At 39.9% G+C, this 23039-nt stretch overlaps 1 protein-coding gene across 1 annotated transcript in view; it reads right to left on the bottom strand.

The window, feature by feature from the left end:
• furinb (furin (paired basic amino acid cleaving enzyme) b) overlaps nt 1-23039 on the bottom strand; it is an 88609-nt gene that overhangs the window by 20964 nt on the left and 44606 nt on the right. The window contains exons 3-8 of the mRNA XM_026919561.3: nt 22777-22875; nt 12138-12233; nt 10166-10294; nt 9824-9900; nt 2556-2644; nt 732-904 (exon numbers count right to left, since the gene is read on the bottom strand). Coding sequence (XP_026775362.1) covers nt 732-904; nt 2556-2644; nt 9824-9900; nt 10166-10294; nt 12138-12233; nt 22777-22875 — 663 coding nt within the window. The remainder of the gene's footprint in view (nt 1-731; nt 905-2555; nt 2645-9823; nt 9901-10165; nt 10295-12137; nt 12234-22776; nt 22876-23039) is intronic.

The following is a 23039-nucleotide window of genomic DNA, read 5'->3' on the forward strand; positions in this document are numbered from 1 at the left end:
TTCGCTTGTTAAATCTACAACACTGACTATACAGTTTGCTTGTGGTTAACAAAACACAACCATGGAAGTGTCCATGTTTTTTTCCACTTCGTATGTTGAATGTGGTAAGGTCAAAAATGACGAATTTCCGACTGTTGAATTATCACCTACAAGGCGAACCGAATGCTGCATTAGTCGTGTAGTTTGCATGATGCTAGTTCCATTATTGTTGGCCACATTAGCCTTATAGCTAGCTGAACGACTTCAACACGGTCATTTCATTTTTGGCTGAACTATTCCATTAAGAAAAGAAAAAATGAAATAAAAGAAAAATTGAGGCACTGGCACATATTTTGTCAGAGTATTGTGCTGTGTACTTATGTGTGAATTAACTCCAGTGGCATGCAAGTTGATGAGGGCAAGTGTCTGCTCTGTGAAAACAAACAAAAAACCCCCACAAAAAACAGAAAGATTTACAAAGCACATTTTCCATCATCAAAGATCTGGGAAATCCCTCTAGATGTGACAGACCTGCTGAGCTCTGTGATAATGGGCTTCTCTTTGAATGCTCTTGTCCTGAGCTGCATCAAAACATTTAACTGAGCTGTAACAGCTGAGTGTCACCAAACTCACTCAGATCTTGGCATGCATAAAGCACATACATGAAATATGAGGTAGCAGAGGCAAGGAGCATTCTGTATGCCAATTCCAGTGTACCATAACCAGCTTGACCTGCAATTCCACAGACTGACCTCAGTGACTCCTTGAAGAAAAGCCTCCTTAGCCAGCTTGGCAGGGCCGTCCACCGTCTTCCCATCATCCTCTGGGCCCCAGCTGGCACTGTAAATATGGATGTGTTGGTTGTTGATGCTTAGAGACTGAGCTTCCACCACATCTGTCACCTCACCATCCAACATACGCACACCTGCCAAGAAAGAAGAGCTCACAATTACTATACAGTACACACATAAATGTGCACACACACACACACACACACACACACACACACACAGACACACACAGACACACATACACAGAAAGAAAGAAAGAAAGAGAGAGAGAGAGAGAGAGAGAGAGAGAGAGAGAGAGAGGAAAATCTTATTTTGCGTTCTAACATGCCACAGTGGAGTACATGTCCATGAATATAAATAATTCATATACATTGTATATTTGCCTCTTTCTTCAGTCATGCAGTATATTTGATTAAAGCTTCACTATCATTATCTGCATTTATAGCAATATTTTTTGGTAAATGCTGAATAAAACGAAGTACATTTCTGCCCTGGTCTGTGGGGGAGTAGAATGGCTCTTGCTCTGAGGCAGTGGTGGCTCAGTGGTTAAAGTTTCAGGCTACTGATCAAAAGTTCAATCACGGCACTGCCACTGTTGGGCCCTTGAGCAAGGCCTTTAACCTTCATCTGCTCAACTCAATTGTAAATCACTTTGCATAAAAGCATCTGCCTAATGGGTACATGTAAATGTACTGTCTCCCCTGTCAACACAAGCCAACTGTAGGCGTATGTGAGCTAATGTATGCAGAAGAGGAAAGTTAGCGCTTTCTCCTCTGTGTTCAGCTCCCCTCTGACACTGCAGGAACAGAAGTTGGAAAAGATGCAGTGGCTGGTTTCATGTGTCTTGGCGGAAGCTTGTGCTAGCCCTTATGCTCCCCTGTTGATAGCTTTTGTGTTAAAGGGGAGGACACAATAGAAGGAACTGGCAGTGCTTAAAACTGCTGAGAAAAATGAAGTAAAAGTACAAAAAAGAAAGAATGAATCAGTGAAAGAATGGAGGTAATTCTAGGATAACAAGGTCAGAAGAAGGGATTAAAGAAAGAGAGAGAGAGAGAGAGAGAGAGAGAGAGAGAACAAAAGGTAGAAGGACAGAAAGAACTGATGAATAGGTGTCCGCCAGGATCACACAGAGAGTTTCCTCTCAGCTGAAATGAGTATGCTGGCAGTAACTTTGCAGTTAAAATCTCAGAAATGAAGAGAAGCAAGAGTGAATGGAAGCTGGCTCTTGTGTTGCCCTGGTGTCACATAGGTTGAGGCACTAATGCACTCAGCTGCCCAGTTGCTCTTTTTTCAAACACAAATACACTGTGACTGGCAAATATAGCAGCATCTATTCTCTCTCCCCTTATATATGCAGATGTCTGTCCAGACACACACACACACACACACACACACAAGCATTGCCTTCTCTGCTCAAATGCATCTAAGCAAGTGTTTAAAGACACATTTATAATTGTCCAAAATGATACCATTAAAATGAAAGGCAGAGAATTTAGGTCTAGCAGCTGCCTGTGTTGTCTGTGATTGGAATACAAAACTACATATCCGCTCCTGATATTGATAAACCACTACGATGATTCACATTTGAGTTGGTACAGGTATCTCTGGGTAATTGAGATAGATCACCTAGAACAAATGCACAGGAGGCAAATCAGTAACTATGATCTGATGTCAGATTGGAATATTAGCAGTTGGCATAACAGCAGTCAGTCTCCAACAGTAGATTAGATTAGCTCATTATTAAAATTAAATCTTCCATTTCAACTCCCAAATCGCATCACTAACCTCCAATTTTGGCATTGTAGGCCACACCTACTCCACAGACACCATTGTTCGCTGCGGCAGCCACCTCTCCAGCACAGCGAGTCCCATGTCTAAAGTGAGAGAGAGAGAGAGAGAGAGAGAGAGAGAGGGGAAGGCCTCTAGGTATTCGTACATCTTTTGGTGGCATCACCTTGGGAACAAACAGATTTTCATCTACACCTAATACAATCTAATTAAAATTCAATTCACATTCAATTAAATTTCAACTCAAATTCCAATCCATAATCTAAATGCCAAATGCCAAGGCATGCCAAAAACATAATCCAATAAAACAGCATTAGAATCCTATTGCTTGAGGCAGACTGCAAGCCCCATAAAACATGACCATGCTTGATAGATTTGTTGTCCCTGTTCCCATAGCAATACAGTTTTATCAGGGGGCCTTGATAACAGGGATGTAAATAATGGCATCTGGGTCTGGCTGTAGAGGTCACATGCCACAAAATTTCAACATCTGGAGAGAAATTTAGAACTGAAAAGAAACGTTCTTCTGCAAATGTTGGCTCTACGAGACTGCCAAAAACAGCTACTTCTCACCCCACTTCAGCAAAGATTTCATTCTGTGTGCTATCACACTTGCCCACGCACACAATCACACACTAGGAATGTATGTCTTTCTAGCACATCCAATTGATCTTTTAATTTCACAGAAATGAGCAGAAGGTCTAAGCCTGTCCTCTACTCTTGGCATGAAAGTGAAAAAAAAAAAAAAAGTCAGAGACCCAAACAAAACATGCTACAAATACAGAAAGGACTTTTCCTTCCAATCATTTGTGCAAGACGATTATAGAAATTCATTTAAATCTAATGAGGAAAATAAATTCATAGTCCATGGGAAGAGTAACCCACAAAATTTGAATATTTCAGTTTAATCAAAAAACAAACAAAAAACAAAAAACAAACAAACAAAAAAAAAAAAACAGACCAAAAACTAAACTCTCCTTCCAAAGAAATGGGCTTTCATATCGATGGCTCAATCAATTTTAGTTAATAAATGTATATTAGCAGCAAACCCAAAAGCTGCTACATGCTGTATTTATCTAATTCATGACAACTTGGATCTTCATTCCAAATATTTATTTCACTAAATTTATAGTTTATGAATCCATTTCTCTCAAGCTATGAATGATACTAGCACTTTCATCGTTGACACTGCTTTTTATTAGGGCTAGTCCTCACACAAAAATACACATTTCTTAGTAATACTGTTCTAGGATAATGTTGTATCAAATCTTGCATTGCTGGGAGAAAAACCTTGTCAAGTCTCATGAAACGAAGATGTGGCTCTTTCAAGGTGTAACAGATGACAGTTATTATGACAAATGGCCAACACTGTAAAATGGCTCATGAATAAGAAATACTGTACTCATGTCAGCTCATATTGCTAGACGTTCACAGCATAAGCTTTAATCTATTGTGAGGTCTGTCCATCACATTCAGAAAAATATGGTTTCACCCAAGGCTTTTTACAGTGCCCTCCAGAATTATTGGCACCCTTCATGACAATGAACAAAAATTTTTATATATATAATAAGAATGACATGCAATAAGTGATCTATTGACCTCGAACATACTGGGGCATAGGCAAATGTATAGTTTCATTTAAACATGTTCATACAAACACACAAAAAATGATTAGGTTGTAAAATATTTTTTTTCGCAAAAACACTGGTTTCAAAATTGTTGGCACCCTTACAATTAATATTTTGTGACACCTGCCCTGGAGAGATTAGATGTATTGAGTCTCTTCCTGTTATGTTTAACAAAGTTGGAGGCACTTGTAGAGAGTTCTATGCAGAACATTTTAAGCTCTTTTATATTCTTAGGTTTGTGCATGTGGGCTTCCCTCTTCAATTCAGACCACAGGTCAGTTGGGTTCAAACTGGTATACTGAAAAGGGCACTGCAAAACATGGAGTTTCTTTAACCATTTCTGTGGTGTTGTGGAAATATGTTTGGCTCATCATTTTATTGAAAACTTTATCTATGTTTATCTAAGTCTGAAACTCCTGGAAGAGGCAACCAGGTTCAGGAATGAAATATCCTGGTATCTATAAGAAGCCCTGAACCACCTTCATATTTTACAGTGGGGTATCAGGTGCATTCCTTGCAAGCAGTTCCCTTTTGTCTCTATTGCCGATGGTGTGCGAAACTGAAACATTTGATTTTGGTTTCACAAAATGCAGCACCTAATAAAGTTCAGGTGCTGCATTTTGTGAGATGCGCTCAGGACTATATAGAGTACTAATAATTCTGGTGGGCACTGTATCTGGAGACACAAACTGGAAACCCTACAGAAAATAAACATTCATAACATTCCAGCCAGTGAGCAATGACTTTATTTCTCATAATTCTGTATTGCTGCAAGTGACTGATGTCACTCATGGGGATTCAAATCTAACAACTAAGGCACAAAATAAACTGCTTTTTGATTTTTTTTCTGCAAGCAGCAACGGCTGAAATATTGCGCCATGTTCCAGACAATAATACAATAAATAAATAAAAAAAACCCTCTCCCCTTGAAAGAAGCAAACATATCGAGGCCAGCCCACTGGCAGCCTTCCAGACATAAAAGTTATCAAACCATCATTTACTCCTGGGTATGGACAGCAAGCTCTGTGTTATGTCAATTTCTAACAGCTTCAGTGCTTTCATTTTAAGCATGATTGATGGTGAGGGCTTACTCGCTAACACTATTTAATCACCATGGAGTTAGGATTGTGGCAATGCTTTCAGTTTTTTTTTTTTTTTTTTTTTGCCATAACTAAATCTACTGCTCCAGCAGCTCACTGCCACTTTCAAGTATCCTTTGTATCATTTCACACACTGCGACTGATAAATGCAGAATTGCAGTACTCTTGACACATCCTCCTATCACATAACAGATAAAGTTAGCAAGTCTCCTACTCATTCGGGCTATGCAGCTTTGTTCAATGAGGTGCCAAATAGCACTAGCGGGCAGTGAAATGACACTCATCACTGACACTTATTAACAATAAACACGATCAGTCATGGACAAAAACGTGGAAGAAGGATCACCAAATACATGAAGTTTGGTTGTATATCTGTCTCATATCCTGAATCGTGTTAAAGCCAGTACCTTAAGGCCACTCAGGAAGAACAGAAAACTCAAACTAGACCAAATCAATCATCCGTCTCTTTCTTTATCCTACATCAATTTCGGGTGTAAAAACATATCTGAACAACAATGATGAGTGGTGCCTGCCTGCAGTGGCCATGTTTGCCTATTTGTCCTTGAGCCAGACAACAAAAAGGAATAGTAACAAATCAATGGTACTACACATCAGCAGCAGTACTAAGGGTTATTCTTCTTGTTTCATTTTGTCTATATCCTTGAAGTTTTCTATAGATAAATAACTGCATGAAGTTATTGCATAAAAGGTTGATCTGGTATCTACGTCAAAAATGCCCTACTTAATGTGAATGTGAGTGTTACGTCTGGCCGTGTGTTTAGAGCAGCGTGGTATCTTTGCTCAGCTATTCAATGGAGCCGGATTATGTTCCGGCTAAAGGGATTAGTGCATTTTCCAGCCGACTAAACTCAACCCTCAAGCTTTAAAATCCCACATACTCTACATGAAGGAAAGTGAAAGTGTCAGTGAGACAAAGAAGGAAAGAAAGAGAGAGAAAAAATTCCTGCATCCAACCCTTCAACTAGGGCAGATGTTTACTCATGTTTAGTGTTTTCCAGGACTGAGAACTCTTTCATCCCACTACAAACATGGCCATAGTTTAATTCCTCTTCTGAGTACAGGGGCTTCTGGATGAGGAGGCAGCTTTCCCTGACTCGCTTAAATGCTGACTGTGGTGACCATCATGGCAGATTGGAGGGATTGGTTTGGGTAACATGATTATAAATTGTAAGCTGAGTGTTACAACTCTTCAGTTTAATTAAGTGTTTTTTTTTTTTTTTTTTTAAAACATGAACATGTAAACAAGGCCTGTAAAACAAACAAACTGTCCTTCTGCCAGGCCTGCCCTGAGGGACTGGCTAATGGAGAATAGTGATCTATACAGCACTGATAAGATCCAGAGTGGGAACGGCTTGCCTAATAGACAGACTCTAGTGAAGAAGCTGAAGTCTTATGCCTGGCATGATACAGAACTCTAAAAGGTATACGACTGATGAATGCAGATTGAGAGACACACAGGCTTGGCAGAGTCTATCTCTAAAACGTCCCTCATTTCTTGGGGCTTTGGTATTCACCTTGCGTTATGGAGAAGGAAACAAGTCAGAGCAAGTGCAGCCAAGACCAGACATAGGATTCAATAATATTAACAACTGGGGGGAAGAAAAGGACAGATGAACAGTAGATGCCTTAAATATGCCTTAAAATATGCATACAGATGTGTTAGAAAATGAGCTGATTGACACTGAAGAGGTGGCTCCACTCGCTTTAATATATATTATATATATATATATATATAATATCCTTACACATACACTGATCAGTCATAACGTTAAAACCACTGACAGTTGAAGTAAATAACATTGATTATCTCATTACAGTGGCACCTGTCAAGGGGTGGGATATATTAGGCAGCAAATGAACAGTTAGTTCTCAAAGTCAGTGTTTTGGAAGCAGGAAAAATGGGCAAGCGTAAGGATCTGAGCGACTTTGACAAGGGCCAAATTGTGACGGCTAGACAACTGGGTCAGAGCATCTCCAAAATGGCAGGTCCTGAGGGGTGTTTCCGGTATGCAGAGGTTAATAACTACCAAAAATGGTCCAAGGAAGGACAACCAGTCAACTGGTCTGATCCCACAAATTGCTGAAATAGTTAATGCTGGCTATGATAGAAAGTTGTCAGAACACACAGTGCATCTCAGCTGGCTGCTTATGGGGCTGCGTACCCACAGACTGGTCAGAGTGCCATGCTGACCTCTGTCCACCCTACAATGTAAACATGAGCATCAGAACTGGACCATGGAGCAATGGAAGAAGGTGGCCTGGTCTGATGAATCATGTTTTCTTTTACATTGTGTGGACAGCCGGGTGCATTTGCGTCACTTACCTGGGGAAGAGATGGCACCAGGATGCATTATGGGAAGAAGGCAAGCCAGCGGTAGCAGCATGATGCTCTGGGCAATGTTCTGGGCAATGTTCTGCTGGGAAACCTTGGGTCCTGGCATTCATGTGGATGCTACTTTGACACGTACCACCCACCTAAACATTGTTGCAGACCAAGTACACACCTTAATGGCAACGGTAATGGCAGTTCCTTAAAGGCAGTGGCCCTTTCAGCAAGATGATGTGTCCTGCCACACTGCAAAAATTGTTCAGGAATGGTTTGAAAGAGTTCAAGGTGTTGATTTGACTTCCAAATTCCAAATCGAACATCTGTGGGATGTGTCTGGACAAACAAGTCCGATCCACGGAGGCCCCACCTTGCAACTTATAGGACTTAAAAGATCTGCTGCTAACGTCTTGGTGCCAGATACCAGAGCACACCTTGAGAGGTCTTGTGGAGTCCTTGCTTTGACGGGTCAGAGCTGTTTTGGTGGCACAAGGGGGACCTACACAATATTAGTCAGATGGTTTTAATGTTATGGCTGATCGGTGTACATTCATTTATTCTCATTTGGAGGTGAGCACATTCGTCACAGTGGGAGTGGTGGCTCAGTGAGAAGTAATGGCACCCTTCCATTTGTTCTCTGTTTTAGCTATGCAGCTATGTTGAAGAGCTGAACAACTTCACTGCTATTGACAGAAACACAATTTTTCCTCTCATTTCATGGGCTTGAATCAATTCACTAGAGTATAATCATCTTGACAGCTCAAGTGTGTGAGTGGTGCATTGTTTCCTGATGGCTTTTTCAAAGCTGGTGAGCTGTGGTACAGACATAGGCATAGAAGAGACTTGTTTATTCCCCTCTGTGTTTTTCCTCTTGCATCACGGAGTGAAAAGAGTGTGTCTTCTTGACATGAGAAGCTTTTAACCACCTTTCACTGTTCCACTGTCCATCTGGTGAGAACTGAGCAACTATATGAAAAGCAAACATACAAAATTCTCTCTCTGTCTCTCGCTCTCACTCTCTCTCTCTCATACAGACACATGTGCACATAGAAACCAGCCATAACAGCTGCGCTGAAGACCCGAGAGATCATGAGAGTGTTTTTTTTTTTTTTTTAACAAACTCATTATAGGCTTGCTTGGCTTCTTTTCTGGTTCGATCCAGCGTTGAATTTAAAATAAGAATAAAAAGAGTGAGGCAATGCCTGAAAAGCAGCTTTGGCAGACAGCCCAGAAAGCCTGGGACTTGAGGCAAATCCCCCAACTTTCAGGGTCTGGGCCTGACACAAACTTATGGCTGGGCTGAGTGCTGGGAGAGAAGTGTTCCCTAGGGTCCACCAGCTTTTATCAAAGTTTAACTAGTGGTCTTTAATTTAGACCTTCTATGAGAATGAGAAATATAAACGAATTGACAGTGTAAACAACAAACATTCCTTAGCACCTCTAATTTAGCCTCAGTCGATTTGCTGAGAGACATGGAGAGAGGACATCCTAGGGAGAGAAAACAAAGATGAGAAAAAAGAGAGTCAAGGGGAAGAGTGAGAGAAAAGAATCCAATAATATCCATAAGGAGAGATATAGAATCTTTGATGTTAGAATAGATACCATCTTCGAAGCTAGGCAGAAACTGTTTTAAAAACATAATAGCATTAAAAAGTGCATGGAAAGTGCATGGGAAAATTTGCGGGAATCTCAGCAGACACAGAATGTTGGAGAAGGAGGGCACAAAGATACAGTTTGAGAGAGAGAGAGAGAGAGAGAGAGAGAGAGAGAGAGTTGCTACAGGTTACTGACTCTTACAGCTTGGAGAAAGAAGGAAATGAAGAAGGGAAGTCAAAAAGTGAGGTAAACACAGGAAAGGACATTCTATCCTTAGGGGAGGTGACAGCCAATTGTAAGATTTCTGTCTGAAATTTTCATGCAAGTTTGATGGTAGCATATTGATGGAGGTGCTTTATGTGTTTCACAGACTATAAAAAAGGCACATAATGAAAAAATGTCCAGGCTCTTGTGGTTTCACATACCAAACAATCAGAAACTGCAGTTGATTTACTCTTTTCTTTTAATAAAGAAAGTCAGATGATGGTAATAATGTGTGCAATATGTTTGGCTTTGCAATCCTCACAAATATAATATAATATACAAATATAACTGTTCATGAGGACAGGAAGAGAAAAATCAAGTCAGCCATACCTGTTGTCATTGAGTTGTGTGTATCTGGGCTGTGGGTCAGAATCTCTGTCATTCACATCATAACTTGCATCTGGATCCTGAGGAGAAAGGTGCAATCCACTGAATAGGAATGCTGTAGTTCTCATTATAAGACAGCCGTGCTGTAATTTTACGGATGTAACCCCAGAACCTAGGAATCTAAAGAAAGGCTGGATAAAAAGTACAGAAATATATTCCTGGAGAAACAGTTTCCTTTATGGCATAAGGTCTGTAAAATCTTTTTTTTGTCTGTGTGTGCCTACACTAACTTTTTAAGGGACTACACTGACTTTGAAACTTCTGAGTTGTGTGCAAAATACTCACATAATTCTGTACCAGGTCCGGGTGATCTTTCTCAATGCCATCATCCAGGATGGTAATGACGACTCCCCTCCCTGTGAAACCCTGAGCCCAGGCTTCTTTCACTTGCAGGTCTCGCCGACTGGGGTTGTACTGCCAAATTAAAGGTAGACTTCAGACTACATCTCAGACTGGCAAGAATAAAGACTGGGTACTCAGTGTACTCAACATGAAAGATTAAACTGTAATATTGCTTCTCTTTGGAGTAGCACACTGGACCATATCTCAACCAAATGCAAGTCTAGATGGAAAATTAAATCTCAATGACAGAAATGGGTCTAGATAATGAACATAATGTATGAGCAGTAAGTTCAGTAGTGTGCATCAAATTAAGACATACTGACATTTGTGACGTTGGTTAAGTGATTCTTTTTTAAATAGCTTGAGTGTGATTTTCTACAACATGCTATTGTATTCTGCCACAGAATTGCACAACTGTCCATTATTTATCAGAAAAAATGTATTATCATTACACTACTTGTTTTTAAACAAGATCATGTTGCAGCTAAATATAGTCAACATATGAATATAATCACATCTAATATTGGAGTCTGAAATAGTTCATGCACACTCGTATTTATAATGCTTGAAAGACCTTTTAATTTTTGTGATTAAAATACCTCTTACAAATGTGAATACATCCATCATGTGTCATTATTCTTAATACTGTGTGCAAAGCTTTTCAACTAAAACTGGTAGCTGTAAATTTTGTAATGTCTCAAACTGTCATAACATTCCTTAAATATGCATACACAGACACACACAAACACCAGCAGTACTTGGTTGAAATGCAGTACAGCAAAGTGACAAATAACAACAGAAATAGAAATTTCTAAAGTGCCAGAAGACACACACTGAGTTTCTGTAGCCCATTTCCCCACACAGCAGGTGTCAGCAGGGAGAGCCACTTTGGTGCAGGAAGGCATATGCACATACTCAACTGGGGAAACAGTGTACTGAGTCAGCCAAACACACACATGCAAATAAATATATGGCAAACCTGATAGGAGACCCCAAGCTTCTTTCTGCTTCTTTCTCTACTTTCTTTCTTTCTTTGTCTTTTTCTTATTGAAACTTAACATGAATTTTCAACAAAAGCATTTACTACATCTTTCCTTGTTCCTTCTGTCATCTCTTTTATCTATGAGGTCCTTCTGTTTTAATAGCACTGCTGAATCCACTCTTTTATGAAAACCAGAGAGAACTGGGTGCATCTACAATAGAGAGACAACTGCTGACATGATTTTAGATAACTGTCTTTTATTTAAAATAATAATAAAAAAAATCACTGCAAAGCAGCCAACTTCCATAACTGAAATAGGCTGCTCTCCTCTGTGGAAATAAATCACCTACAAAAGCACTCATTCCATTATCACTACACAGCATCTTTAAAAGCAGCTCTGCATATGTTTTTGAATGCAAATTGATTTGGGCTGAAAGAACTGAAATATTTTAATAAATTATACTTCTTGTACAGAATCTGTATCCTGTCATTCAATTTTCTCTATTCCTCTCTGTTTGCCTGCCCATCTTTCTTTTTCCTGTTAATTGACTAATTGCTTACTAACGATTAGCATCTTTCAATAATAAATTATTTTTAAAATATACAATGTTAAAGCTGGTAGACAGTCTCTATTGCTCTATTCACTCATTCGATTTGGAAGGAGTCAATACGACTACATTATACCAGTCAAACTGTGATTGGAGGAGCTTGTTTAAATGCAAAAAGAGATTAATGCAGATGGTGGTGTTCCACTGACAAATTTAATTAAAATACAGATAAACAGCTGTAAGTGTGTTAATTGCAAATGCCAAAACAAAAACCATTGGCAGTCTTGTTAATTTGTGCGACAGCAGTTTAACAAAAGGATTCATTAGAACTGATTGATTGCAGATGACTGAAGAACAGACTCCTGAGTAAAGCTCATCCACTTACTAGGTACCACTGCTGGGGGAACTTTGGGTCTGTAGGCTCGCTGTAAATATCCCTCTTCCTCCTCCGCTTGGCAACCTGCTGTTCTGCCCAAACCACCTAAAAAGAGATCAGAGGTACACCACACCCACACACATACACCAAAAAGTTCAAACACAAAACACCTGCAGTGCTTTGAAACCAACACACACTGAAATGTTCACACACTATACACCTGCAGTGCTTTGAAACCTACACTTTCCTTTACCTCTGCATTTACATCTCAAGCATGTAATTCCCTCCAGACCATTAAATCAGAATCTTAAACGCCCTCGTTCTGCAGTAGAGTTCAAACTCATTTGATACACTTAATTTAATCTGACAGCCCCATTGTACATGTTTGTGTGTGTGTGTTAGTATGACTACTTTGACCAAGTCTTCATCGTGCTCCTGCTCTGGGAACTTTCCACTAAGTCTTATGGATAGCAGAGGCACCATTACTGTTTACCAGAGATTTTGAAACAGCAGAGGGGATGTCATTAAAAGCAGACACAGGCCCTCCATCTACAAACACACAACAAACACTAAGAACCACAAATATTTCCAGCAGGATGCATTTCCCAGTCCTGGTGCTCTTTAATCTGAGCTTCTGTTCGAGCACAAAGAGCGAAGAGACATGAAGTTTCAGCGCTTTCCTTTTTCTAAGGTGCTTTATCTTTCTTGGCCTTCTCTCTGTCACCTTGTGTCTTGGCTTCCTACGTTTCACGCTTCTCCACACATTCTTCGCCTTTTCTCTCCCTTTTCCATATTTTGTAGTGTTAATTAAACAAAAAGCATACATTTGTTGATCACATAAGTATTCACTCCCTGGGTCAATATTCAGCAGAACCACCTGCAGCGATTACAGCTGCAAGTCTACTGCCATATGTCTCATATATCAGCTTTGCACATCTGGATCCTCATATTTTTGCTTGTTCCTCTTGACAAAATTGCTTAAGTTCTGTCAGCTTGGATAAAGAACATTGGTAGACAGCAGTTTCTCAGTTCTCATTTTGCAGTAGATTCTCAACTGGATTGAGGTCAGGGCTTTTTACTGGGCAATTTTAACCCATGCAGGTTTCAACCACTCCAGTGTAGCTTTGGCAATATGATTAGGATCATTGTCCTGTTTGAAAGTGCCCCAGTCTCATCTTACAGACTGTAACAGGTTTTGCCCAGTATTCGTCTCCATCCATGTCTCCTTGACCAGTTTCCCAGTCCCTGCTGATAAAAAGAGTCCCCAGAACATGATGCTATTACCACGATGCTTCACTGTGGATATTGTTCTGGGTTTTTGGCAAATCTAGCACTTTGTGCCAGAACAAAGAGTTCAATTTTGGTCTCATCAGACCAGAAAACACTTTTCCATATGAGTCTCCAACACAGGATTTCATTGTTCTTGCAACTCTTCCACACTGTAAATCCTAATGTTGTCTTTACTTAAACAATCAAGTAATCATGACTAAATGTTGCTTAAAATGTTGCATTTTGTACCCATAAATCAAAAATCAAGTTCGTTTAACTTATTTACCTACAAAACACAAACTTAAGTTTCCAAGTGTTATGAACTCAAAATCATTATTCATTAAAATGGCTCACGCTGGTCTTTGTTTGATGTGATTGGCCGTGCAAGGACTTCCGGCCTGGCTACAAGAGAACTAATGCATTGATTGGCAGATAACTGCATAAGGTGGTCCTCTTTGTCTCGTCTGTTGCTGGTACCAGTATAGTGAAGTTCATCATGAGTATTAAAGAGGACTATGTGTGTGTTTACAAAGAAATAGCAATCGTGTAAAGGATGTTATGTTTAAAAAAAAAAAAAAAAGTGTTTGGAGACTTTTGGGACTCCCTGTATTTTATGCTTGAATTGAACACCAAGTTAAGAGAACTTAATTATGGCAGTACACTGGTTCCCTGGTAGACTAGTGGCTAGCATGCAGCGTTCTCACCGCCATGGCCTGGGTTTGATTGTCAGTAAACACTATACGCTATATGAACACCAAGTTAAGTGAACTTGGATATACAAGTTTTGGGAGATCCCATTACTCAATTAAATTGAGGGAACAATTTTATTCAAACAATTGAGTACACTCAACTTGTTAGGGTTTTCAGTGCATAAAGCCCAGCTTTGTGGAATGTCCAGGCTATTGCTGTCCTGTGAACAGCTTATTTCATCCAAGCTGTGGATTTCTCCAGCCCCTTCAGAGATACCCTTGGCCTCTTGGTTGCTTCTCTGAATAATGCCATCCTTATCCAGTCACCTACTTTTGGTGGACGGCCTCCTCTATGCACAGTCACAGTTGTGCCATATTCGTAAAATGTTTAATAATGCATTGGTACGCTGCAATTCAATTTTTCCCAGAATTTTTGATAATTCCTAGGTCATCATGATACTTTTAGGTGTTCTCTATAGGTATGTAACAAACTCTGAGGCCTTCCAGGAACAGTTGTATTTAAATTGAGATCATGTGACACTTGACTTTCGCACCAAAACTAATTTAGGGGTTTCACAGCAACTAGGCTGAATGTGTACGTGATCAAAATTTTGATTTTTTTTTTTTGTTTGTTTTTTTGTGTAAATAATTTTGAAAACTATATTGATCCACACTCCCACACACAGTTCAATATTACGGGCTATTTTGTGTAGATTCATGATATATAATACCAATTAAATCCACTTCAGTTCCAGGTTGTAACATTACAAAATGCTGAAAAGTTCAAGGGGTGAATACTTATGCAATGCACTATACACAAAACTGTACATGAATTTCAGAAAATGTGATTTCCTGTAGGCTCTGGCTAAATATTAAAGGACAGACTGGACAGAGACCCATGCTTTTATAATCACACATGCTTTAGATGGATAATTACATGGTGTGTAATGTTGACTTGGAGGTAGTAATTTATTAGTCAGTGGAGGCAGCACACCAACTACCACTATGCAAATGATAGAGTATACTGAGCTGCCAGTGTCTTCATCTTAGAAAAGGGATAATTTAGGGATATGTGTGTGTGTGTGTGTGTGTGTGTGTGTGTGTGCGCGCACTTGTGTGTGTGTGTGTGTAATTTAATTATGGAGTGTGGAGTGTGTGTTTAAAAAGTCTGAGTGAAAGTAAACAATTTGTATGATGAATGAAAGAAAGAAATTTATGCACTTTATTTATACACTTGACTTACTCTAAAATTCTCCTGACACTAATGTCTATGTGCTTGCATGCATGATTACACAATATTCTAACAAACAAATGGTTCTGCAAAGATCAATGGAAATTTGTAGGCCAATGGTCATTACTTCTATACAACACTGAAAGAAAGAAAGTGTTTATCTGTGTATCTGAATGTGTGTTAATATGACAAAGATACTGTTATTGGTAGTAATATAATATAATATATAGTAATTTAAATAATGCCCAACATATAGTTAGATAGTAATATAATATAATATAATATAATATAATATAATATAATATAATATAATACAAACAGTGATTATATCTGACCCTGTTCACACTTCAGCATTCTTGTCTGTCAAAATTAAAGAGTCAAAACAGTTAGTAATACCTCATGTATTTTACGAAACATTAACAGGTTTGGAATATATATTCAGATTACAGCTGGAACAAATGCATAAATCTAGCACATGTTTGATTTTCATGTGCTATACCAGTGTATCAGTATCACATTTGTATTTCAATACAACATACAGTGCACTGATGGTGTGCATAACCAAAAGTTTGTTTTTACTCTTACCACAACACGACATTAACAGTTGATTTTGAAACGTGACAACTACAAGAAGCAACTGGAAAATTCTAAAACAGTGATCCTTGGGCTCTTTTTTCCTCCTTCACCATCCTCCTCACTGTGTAAGGGACAGCATGCTCATAGGTCCAATTCCTAGCAGTTGTTTCAGACGTGGGAAACGTTTCTTTTTTTAAAGGGCTTAAGTATTTTTTAATCATTATCTGATTTGTGCAGGTCAACAAACTTCTGTCTCTTTTGTGAATCACCTGGGATGAACAGCAGTTCAGTTTTGTTGGGGTTAAGTTTCAGCTGATGAGCTGTCATCCATGATGAGACATGCTGAGATCAGAGCGGAAATAAGAGCGTCTGAGGGAGGGAAGGAGAGGGTGAGTTGAGTGTCGTAGCAGTGGTATGAAAATCCATATAAGGATATGACCTCACCAAGAGATCGAGTATAGAGGGAGAACGGAAGAGGACCAAGTACTGAGGCTTGTGCGACACCAGTGGAGAGTCAGCATGGAGCAGATGTGGATCCCCTCCACGTCACCTGATATGACCGACCTTCCAGGTAGGAAGTAAACCATTGCCATGCTGTGCCACGAATTTCAAGACTCATGAGGATGGACAAGAGAGTTTTGTAGTTGACTGTCAAACGCTGCTGAAAGGTTGAGGAGAATGATGACAGTTTGGCTGATCTAGCAGCATGTAACTTCTCAGTGACGGCCAAAAGGGCAGTCTCTGTGGAATGTGCTGCTTTGAACCCAGGCTGGTTAGGATCTTGGAGGTTGTTCTGTGAGAGATAGAGACAGTTGATTGTAGACAGTACGCTCAAGGATTTTAGAAAGAAAAGAGAGCAGTGATACCGGTCGGTAGTTGCTGATATCTGAGGGATCCAGAGTGGGTTTCTTCAGGATGGGAATAACCTTTGCTCTCTTGAATGCAGTTGGCACATGGCCAGATGTTATGGAGCCACTGACGATACTAGTGATGAAGGGGAGGAGGTCTTGTGAGATAGTCTGGAGCATTGTGGAAGAGTTTGGATCCAATGGGCAGGTGGTAGTATTGCAGTAAAAGATGGCTTGCAGGATCTCTTCTGTTGCTAGATTTGAAAAATGTGCCAGTGAAAGAGAAGGAGAGTCCTGAGTGTGTAACGTTGGAGTTGGGTTAGGAGTGAGGGTCTGGCAGATTTTTTCAGTCTGGCCATCATAAAAGGTGGCAAAGTCTTCAGCAGTCAGGGAGGATGGAGCAGGAGGAGCCGGTAGGTTAAGTAGTGAAGAAAAGATGTTGTGGAGCTTGTGAGAATCTTCTGCACAAGTTTCCAGTTCTTTCTTGTAGAAGGCAGTCTTAGTGAAAGTCACTTCAGAAGAGAGTGGTAAGAGACAAGATCTGTGTTGAGTTGTGATTTCTTCCACTTTTTCTCTGCTGTTCTTAATTGTTTCCAATTGCTGCGTAACACATCTGATAGCCAAGGAACAGGGCAAGAAATCTTCCTGGGTTTAGAAGATAGAGGGCAGAGGAGGTCCATGTATGAGGAAAGTGAGGAGAGGAAAACTTTGGCTAACAACAATGGTAGGGAGGAAAAGGAGTTAGGGTCTGGAAGGGATGATAGGGTGCAGAAAATTATGGAGGAAGGGGAGATAGAGTGGAGGTTTTGGCGAGTGGGAGAGAAATATTGATAGCTAGTTTTAGGCAGGTTAGGGAGGGTGATGGTGAAGGATACCAAGTGATGACTGGAGATGTGGAGTGGGGTAGCATTGATGTCTGTAGCTGGAGAGGGGTGTCTGAAGACCAGGTCCAGGACATTTCCTCCCTTGTATGTGGGAGGGCAGCTGCTGAATGTCAGTGAGAAGGAATGCAGAAGAGGGAGAAGGCAAGAGGACTTGTTGGAGGGGAGGCTGAAGTCTCCAAGGACAGTGAGAGGAGTGCTGTTGGTAGGGAAGAGACTGAGGAGCATGTCCATTCCTACAAGAAAGTTACCTAGGGGACCAGGACGGTGGTAGATGACAATGATGAGAAAGTTGATTGGAGAGGTAACTGTAACTGCATGGAATTCAAAGGATGAGATGTTGAGATGAGACAAGGGAAGAGGTGTGAACCACCACCTCCGATACAACAGCAAACCTGTACCACCACCTTTGCCACTTTCTTGTGGTGTGTGAGAGAAAGTATAAGCAGAGGATAGAGCAGCTGGTGTAGCTGAGTTCTGTGGAGATATTCAGGTCTCAGTTAGTGCCAGAAAGTGAAGAGAGTAATGGGAAGCTAAAGCTGAGATTTCTTTACAGCTTTCTTTACAGCAGACTGGCAGTTCCAGGGCCCACCTACCACCACTGTTTGAGACTGAGACAACAGTGGAGGGTAGATGAGGTTACTGGTAGTTTGGTTTGTGCATGAGAGCTTCTGGGTCTGTGAGATGTGACGACAGAGATAGGCTTGGGACACATGTCCACAGCCTAGTCAGGAGTGAGGTCAATGACTTTAAGTAGGGCTGAGAGGGAACTGGGAATGCTAACCGAACAAGAAGAGGTAACAAACACTTTCAGTTTAGATTTATGCTTCTAACCATTGCAGAACATGCTTCTGACATAACCTTCGAAATGACTTAGTAACACCTGCCCACAGGGAGACTGAAACTACTTTTGATTAGCCACCTGAGAGAACTAATTAGCAGAGACCAACAGACACTTCCAAACAACACTACAGAATCAACAATACTAATGGCCAGAATCTACATCCAACTGAGTCAAGTAGATATCACACAAGAGTCAGAATCCTACCTTACCAGTAGAGAATAAATTCAAAATAGAACAACTTAACACTTTTCTGTCTCATTCACTGATTTAGTAAATATTATATTCAAACGTCTGCAATGACAGATTGATATGTGTTGTCACTGTGATCACAAAGTTAATTAATCCAGCGAGATATTTACTCCCACGTTCTCTGGAAGTTAGAATTTTCACCAACAAAATTTAAATTGATGCCAGAGTGTGCTCAAGGCTACAGGCTAATACAGTGAGCTGACATTTGTGCATTGCTATTCATACATTTGTGCATTTGCTATTTCTGTTCCTTATTTCTCTATAATTACATATGTGAAACACATAAGAACATGAGGCTCCACCGACAGGAGAAAAGTTGAATTGATACTATTGACTATGGCACATTAAAGACGATTGTCTGTTTTTCCCCCTCTGTTAACAGATAACCTCACAGATAATTGGATATTAAAATTAGGCAGAAGCCAAATCCCTAGTTAATAAGATCCAGGTGGATCAACAGTCAACAAACTGTGCCACTGCTGTCATGTTTTCCCTACCATGACCATCTGTATGAAAGTATGAATAAGAAAATGTTTACACACACGCACACACAAAGCAGTAATCTCATGGGGAAGGCTGTTAATATGTTACGAATTCAGTGTGTGTTAAGGGTAAGTATTGATATATAGCAGTTTATCTCTTGCTCCCTCTCACACAGACACACTCACACAGACACACCACACTCTCTCATTCTCATTCTTGTTCCTTAGTCATCCTTCCTTGTGTTCCTTAGTCATCCTTCCTTGTATATACATACATATATATATATACACAGTTGAGGACAAAATTATTAGCCCCCCTATGAAATTTTAAGTTTCCTCAAGATATTCCCAAGTACCTATTTAACAGAGCAAGGAATTTTTAACACAGCATTTCTGAACATACTATTTTTCGTTAGAAGGACCAAAATATTTATATTTGCACACCAAAACACTGTTATGTAAGAAAAAGCTAAAATGACCAGGGACATTATTATTAGCCCCCTATAAGAAATGACCATTTATTAAGTCCTTTACCTTCACAGGTGATGTGCGTAAAGGTGATCAGGTGAAACAGGTGATCTCACTCAACAATTAAGTTAAATTAAGGTATAAAAGCCTCAGTATGGGTCATTGAGCTGTCATTTGAGAAAGCAACATGCCAAAAACAAAGGAAATCAGTTTGGACTTGAGACAAAGAATTATTTGATGCACATAAAACAGGAGAAGGATATACAAAGCTATCCAAGCGTTTCCAAGTCTCAAGAACCGGAGTGAGAGGTATAATCCGGAAATTCAAAGAAAGCCACACAGTGCAGAACAAGCCTGGCAGAGGTAGGAAGCGAAAGATTTCAAAGACACTGGAAAGAAAACTAGTGAGAGATGTGTCTAAAGACCCCAGAACAACTGCCAAGACACTGGCGAATGACTTGGCCACATCAGGAATCATAGTCTCTAAGAAGACCATCACTAGAGCTCTGCACAGGAATGAACTGCGAGGTTGCAGACCAAGAAAAACTCCACTTTTGAAGAAAAGACACCTTCAAGCCAGACTTAAGTATGCTCAGGACAACCTGGAGAAAGATTATTCATACTGGAAGCGTGTCTTATGGTCTGATGAGACTAGACTAGAGCTCTTTGGCCACAGAGACACTGCTTACGTTTGGAGAAAAAAGGGAGAGGCATTCAACCCAAAGAACACCGTCCCCACAGTGAAACACGGTGGTGGGAGTATTATGCTGTGGGGATGCTTCAGTGCATCTGGAACTGGAAATCTTGTCAAGGTGGAAGGGATCATGAATAAAGAAAAATATGTGGATATTTTGAAAGAAATCCTTAAGCAGTCAGCAGTGAAACTAGGTCTGAGTCGTCGCTTCATCTTCCAACATGACAACGATCCTAAACATACATCTCTCTTGGTGAAGAACTATCTCCAGACGAACAAGGTGAATGTCATAGAATGGCCTGCACAAAGCCCTGACTTAAATCCAATAGAAAATATGTGGGGTGACCTAAAGAAAAATTTCCATGCCAGAAAACCATCGAATCTGGAGGAACTTGAGAGATTCGCCAAAGAAGAATGGGCCAGGATTCCTCAAATGAAGTGTCAGAGACTTGTTGACGATTACACCAAACGACTGTTATCCAGCAAAAAGGATACACAATTGACTACTAGAATGTGGGGGGCTAATAATTTTGACTCTGGTAGTTTTTGTGTTTTGTGTAATATTTTCATTTCTGTGTGGAATATGAAATAATGTAAGCATCCAAAATAAAACTAGGATGTCTAAAAAAGCTGTGTTAATTTTTTTTGCTCTGGTTAAAAGCACTTTTGAAATACTTTTAAAACAATGACTATTTTGTAGGGGGGCTAATAATTTTGTCCTCAACTGTATATATGTATATATATATATATATATATATATATATATACATATATATAAAATCAGCCACTAGACACTAAATATATCCCAAAATGAGCAGATGTAGAACAAGGTCAGGTCACGCTTGCTTTGATATATTTTTAGCTGCTTTGACTTCTATCCACTTTCCACAGGAGAAAGCATCGGCTTTAACCTCATTTCAACTTTCTATGGAAATTAGATTCTGCTTGCTGGTACTGTACGTTTCTTGAGATCATAAACGTACAGTAGTCACCACACACACTTTGACTTGGGGGAAAAATATTGGATATCTGCTGTGGATGACCTTTATTTAGGGAACTCATTTAAAATGTAAAACCTGCTGCATTTGGAATCATGTGCATGTGTGTTTCTATATCTGAATGAAGTTAGACCTTAAAAGCATATTTTACTCTGAGCACACACAGCTGAACACACTTCCCTATTCTATCTACAATATGTCTGTGAGGAGTTGAAAAGAAAAACACCATAATTTTCCATGGAGTGTTCTCCTTTGTCACTTTCCCTTTGTGATGAACGGGTCATTTTGCCGGTGCTGATTTTGCATCATAATGAGCTCGTTTTTCATTGGCTGCCCCAACAAATAGCCTGGTGGATATTGTGGTAGTGGTGGAGAGCTCAACAAAATTTGCAGATGCAAACTGATAGCATGGCCACAGCTGGATATGCTATCTTGCTGTCTCAGGTGGTTGGTACAGAATATATTTGATATCAGTATCAAATGAATGATATGTGATATCTATGGATTAATGCTTTTGCGTGTATATTTTTACACAGAACATTATCCAAGTTAGGCAAGCTTCACTTACTGTACTTTATTTGGCTCATGAGAATTCATTAAGCGTATGTGCAGTGGCAGCAGGGTTGAGAGAACAAATAAGGTGTTATCCAAATATTGCTAATGTTTTGTCAAGCAAACACTGTACAATATTTAGAGTTATTTAAGATCAAATTACAGTAGTCACTTACTTTCGGGTTGAGTATTCAGCTGTTGGGATGACAAAAATGCGCAATTTTAAGTTGCATTCAGTCCACGAGTGGGAGAGTTTATATCGGTGGGCAGGAAGTATGGTTCATGCTACATCCATTTGAAAAGCATAAAACAAACAGCTTGTGGAAACTTTTTTTTTTCTGTAAGAAAAATACGCAGCAGCAGGGAAACATTTCACAATTTTAAAGTGGGTGGATACAATGATATGTGGTTTTGTTTTTTTATGTCCTCTTTATGAAAACCTTAATGAATGATAGTGTTGATCACAAGGGTCTATAATCTTTGAAGTTAGATGTAGAGATGGGAGAGTGTGTTAGAGCTTTAGGCTTTTTGGCTTTGGTGTTTTATGGCTAGCAGAGGTGCTATCAGTGATTATTAACCAGCAACGGTGCTCTCAGAGAGGCAGATAGAAGGTGATCGTCTCTGAGAGATCTATGGGTGTCCGGGGAAAATATGCGGTCCTTTTCCTGCCTGTAAGCGCTGATAGCTTATCTCCAGAGTATGCGCGCACACACACACATTGTAGAAACTCCCCTGCCATTAATTTTGAATGTGTGTGGTCTTCCTGCCTGCTCTCATCCACCACTTTTAAGCTGCATCTGACCATCACAGCCATTAATCCTCTTTATCTCTCCTCTCTTCTGTGTGTGTGTGTGTGTGCGTGTGTACCTGTGGTTCGCTGAGCAAACGGACATGAACCCCGTGGTGGCCAGACAGAGACCTCTTCACAACGCCCCTGTGCTGAAAGTGATAATAGTCCCCAAACACCTGTAAACACACACACACACGCACACACAAAAACACATATAAAATATTAGATCCAGAGACTCTGTGTCCTTCATGCCACTGTGTGTCCTTCATGCCACAAGATGGTTAGATGATCTAAAAACACACCTGAGGGAAAAAAACCCTCATTAACTTTAACACCTGTG

The sequence above is a fragment of the Pangasianodon hypophthalmus genome, chromosome 9, assembly GCF_027358585.1.
Source record: "Pangasianodon hypophthalmus isolate fPanHyp1 chromosome 9, fPanHyp1.pri, whole genome shotgun sequence".
In the NCBI taxonomy this organism is placed as follows: domain Eukaryota; kingdom Metazoa; phylum Chordata; class Actinopteri; order Siluriformes; family Pangasiidae; genus Pangasianodon; species Pangasianodon hypophthalmus.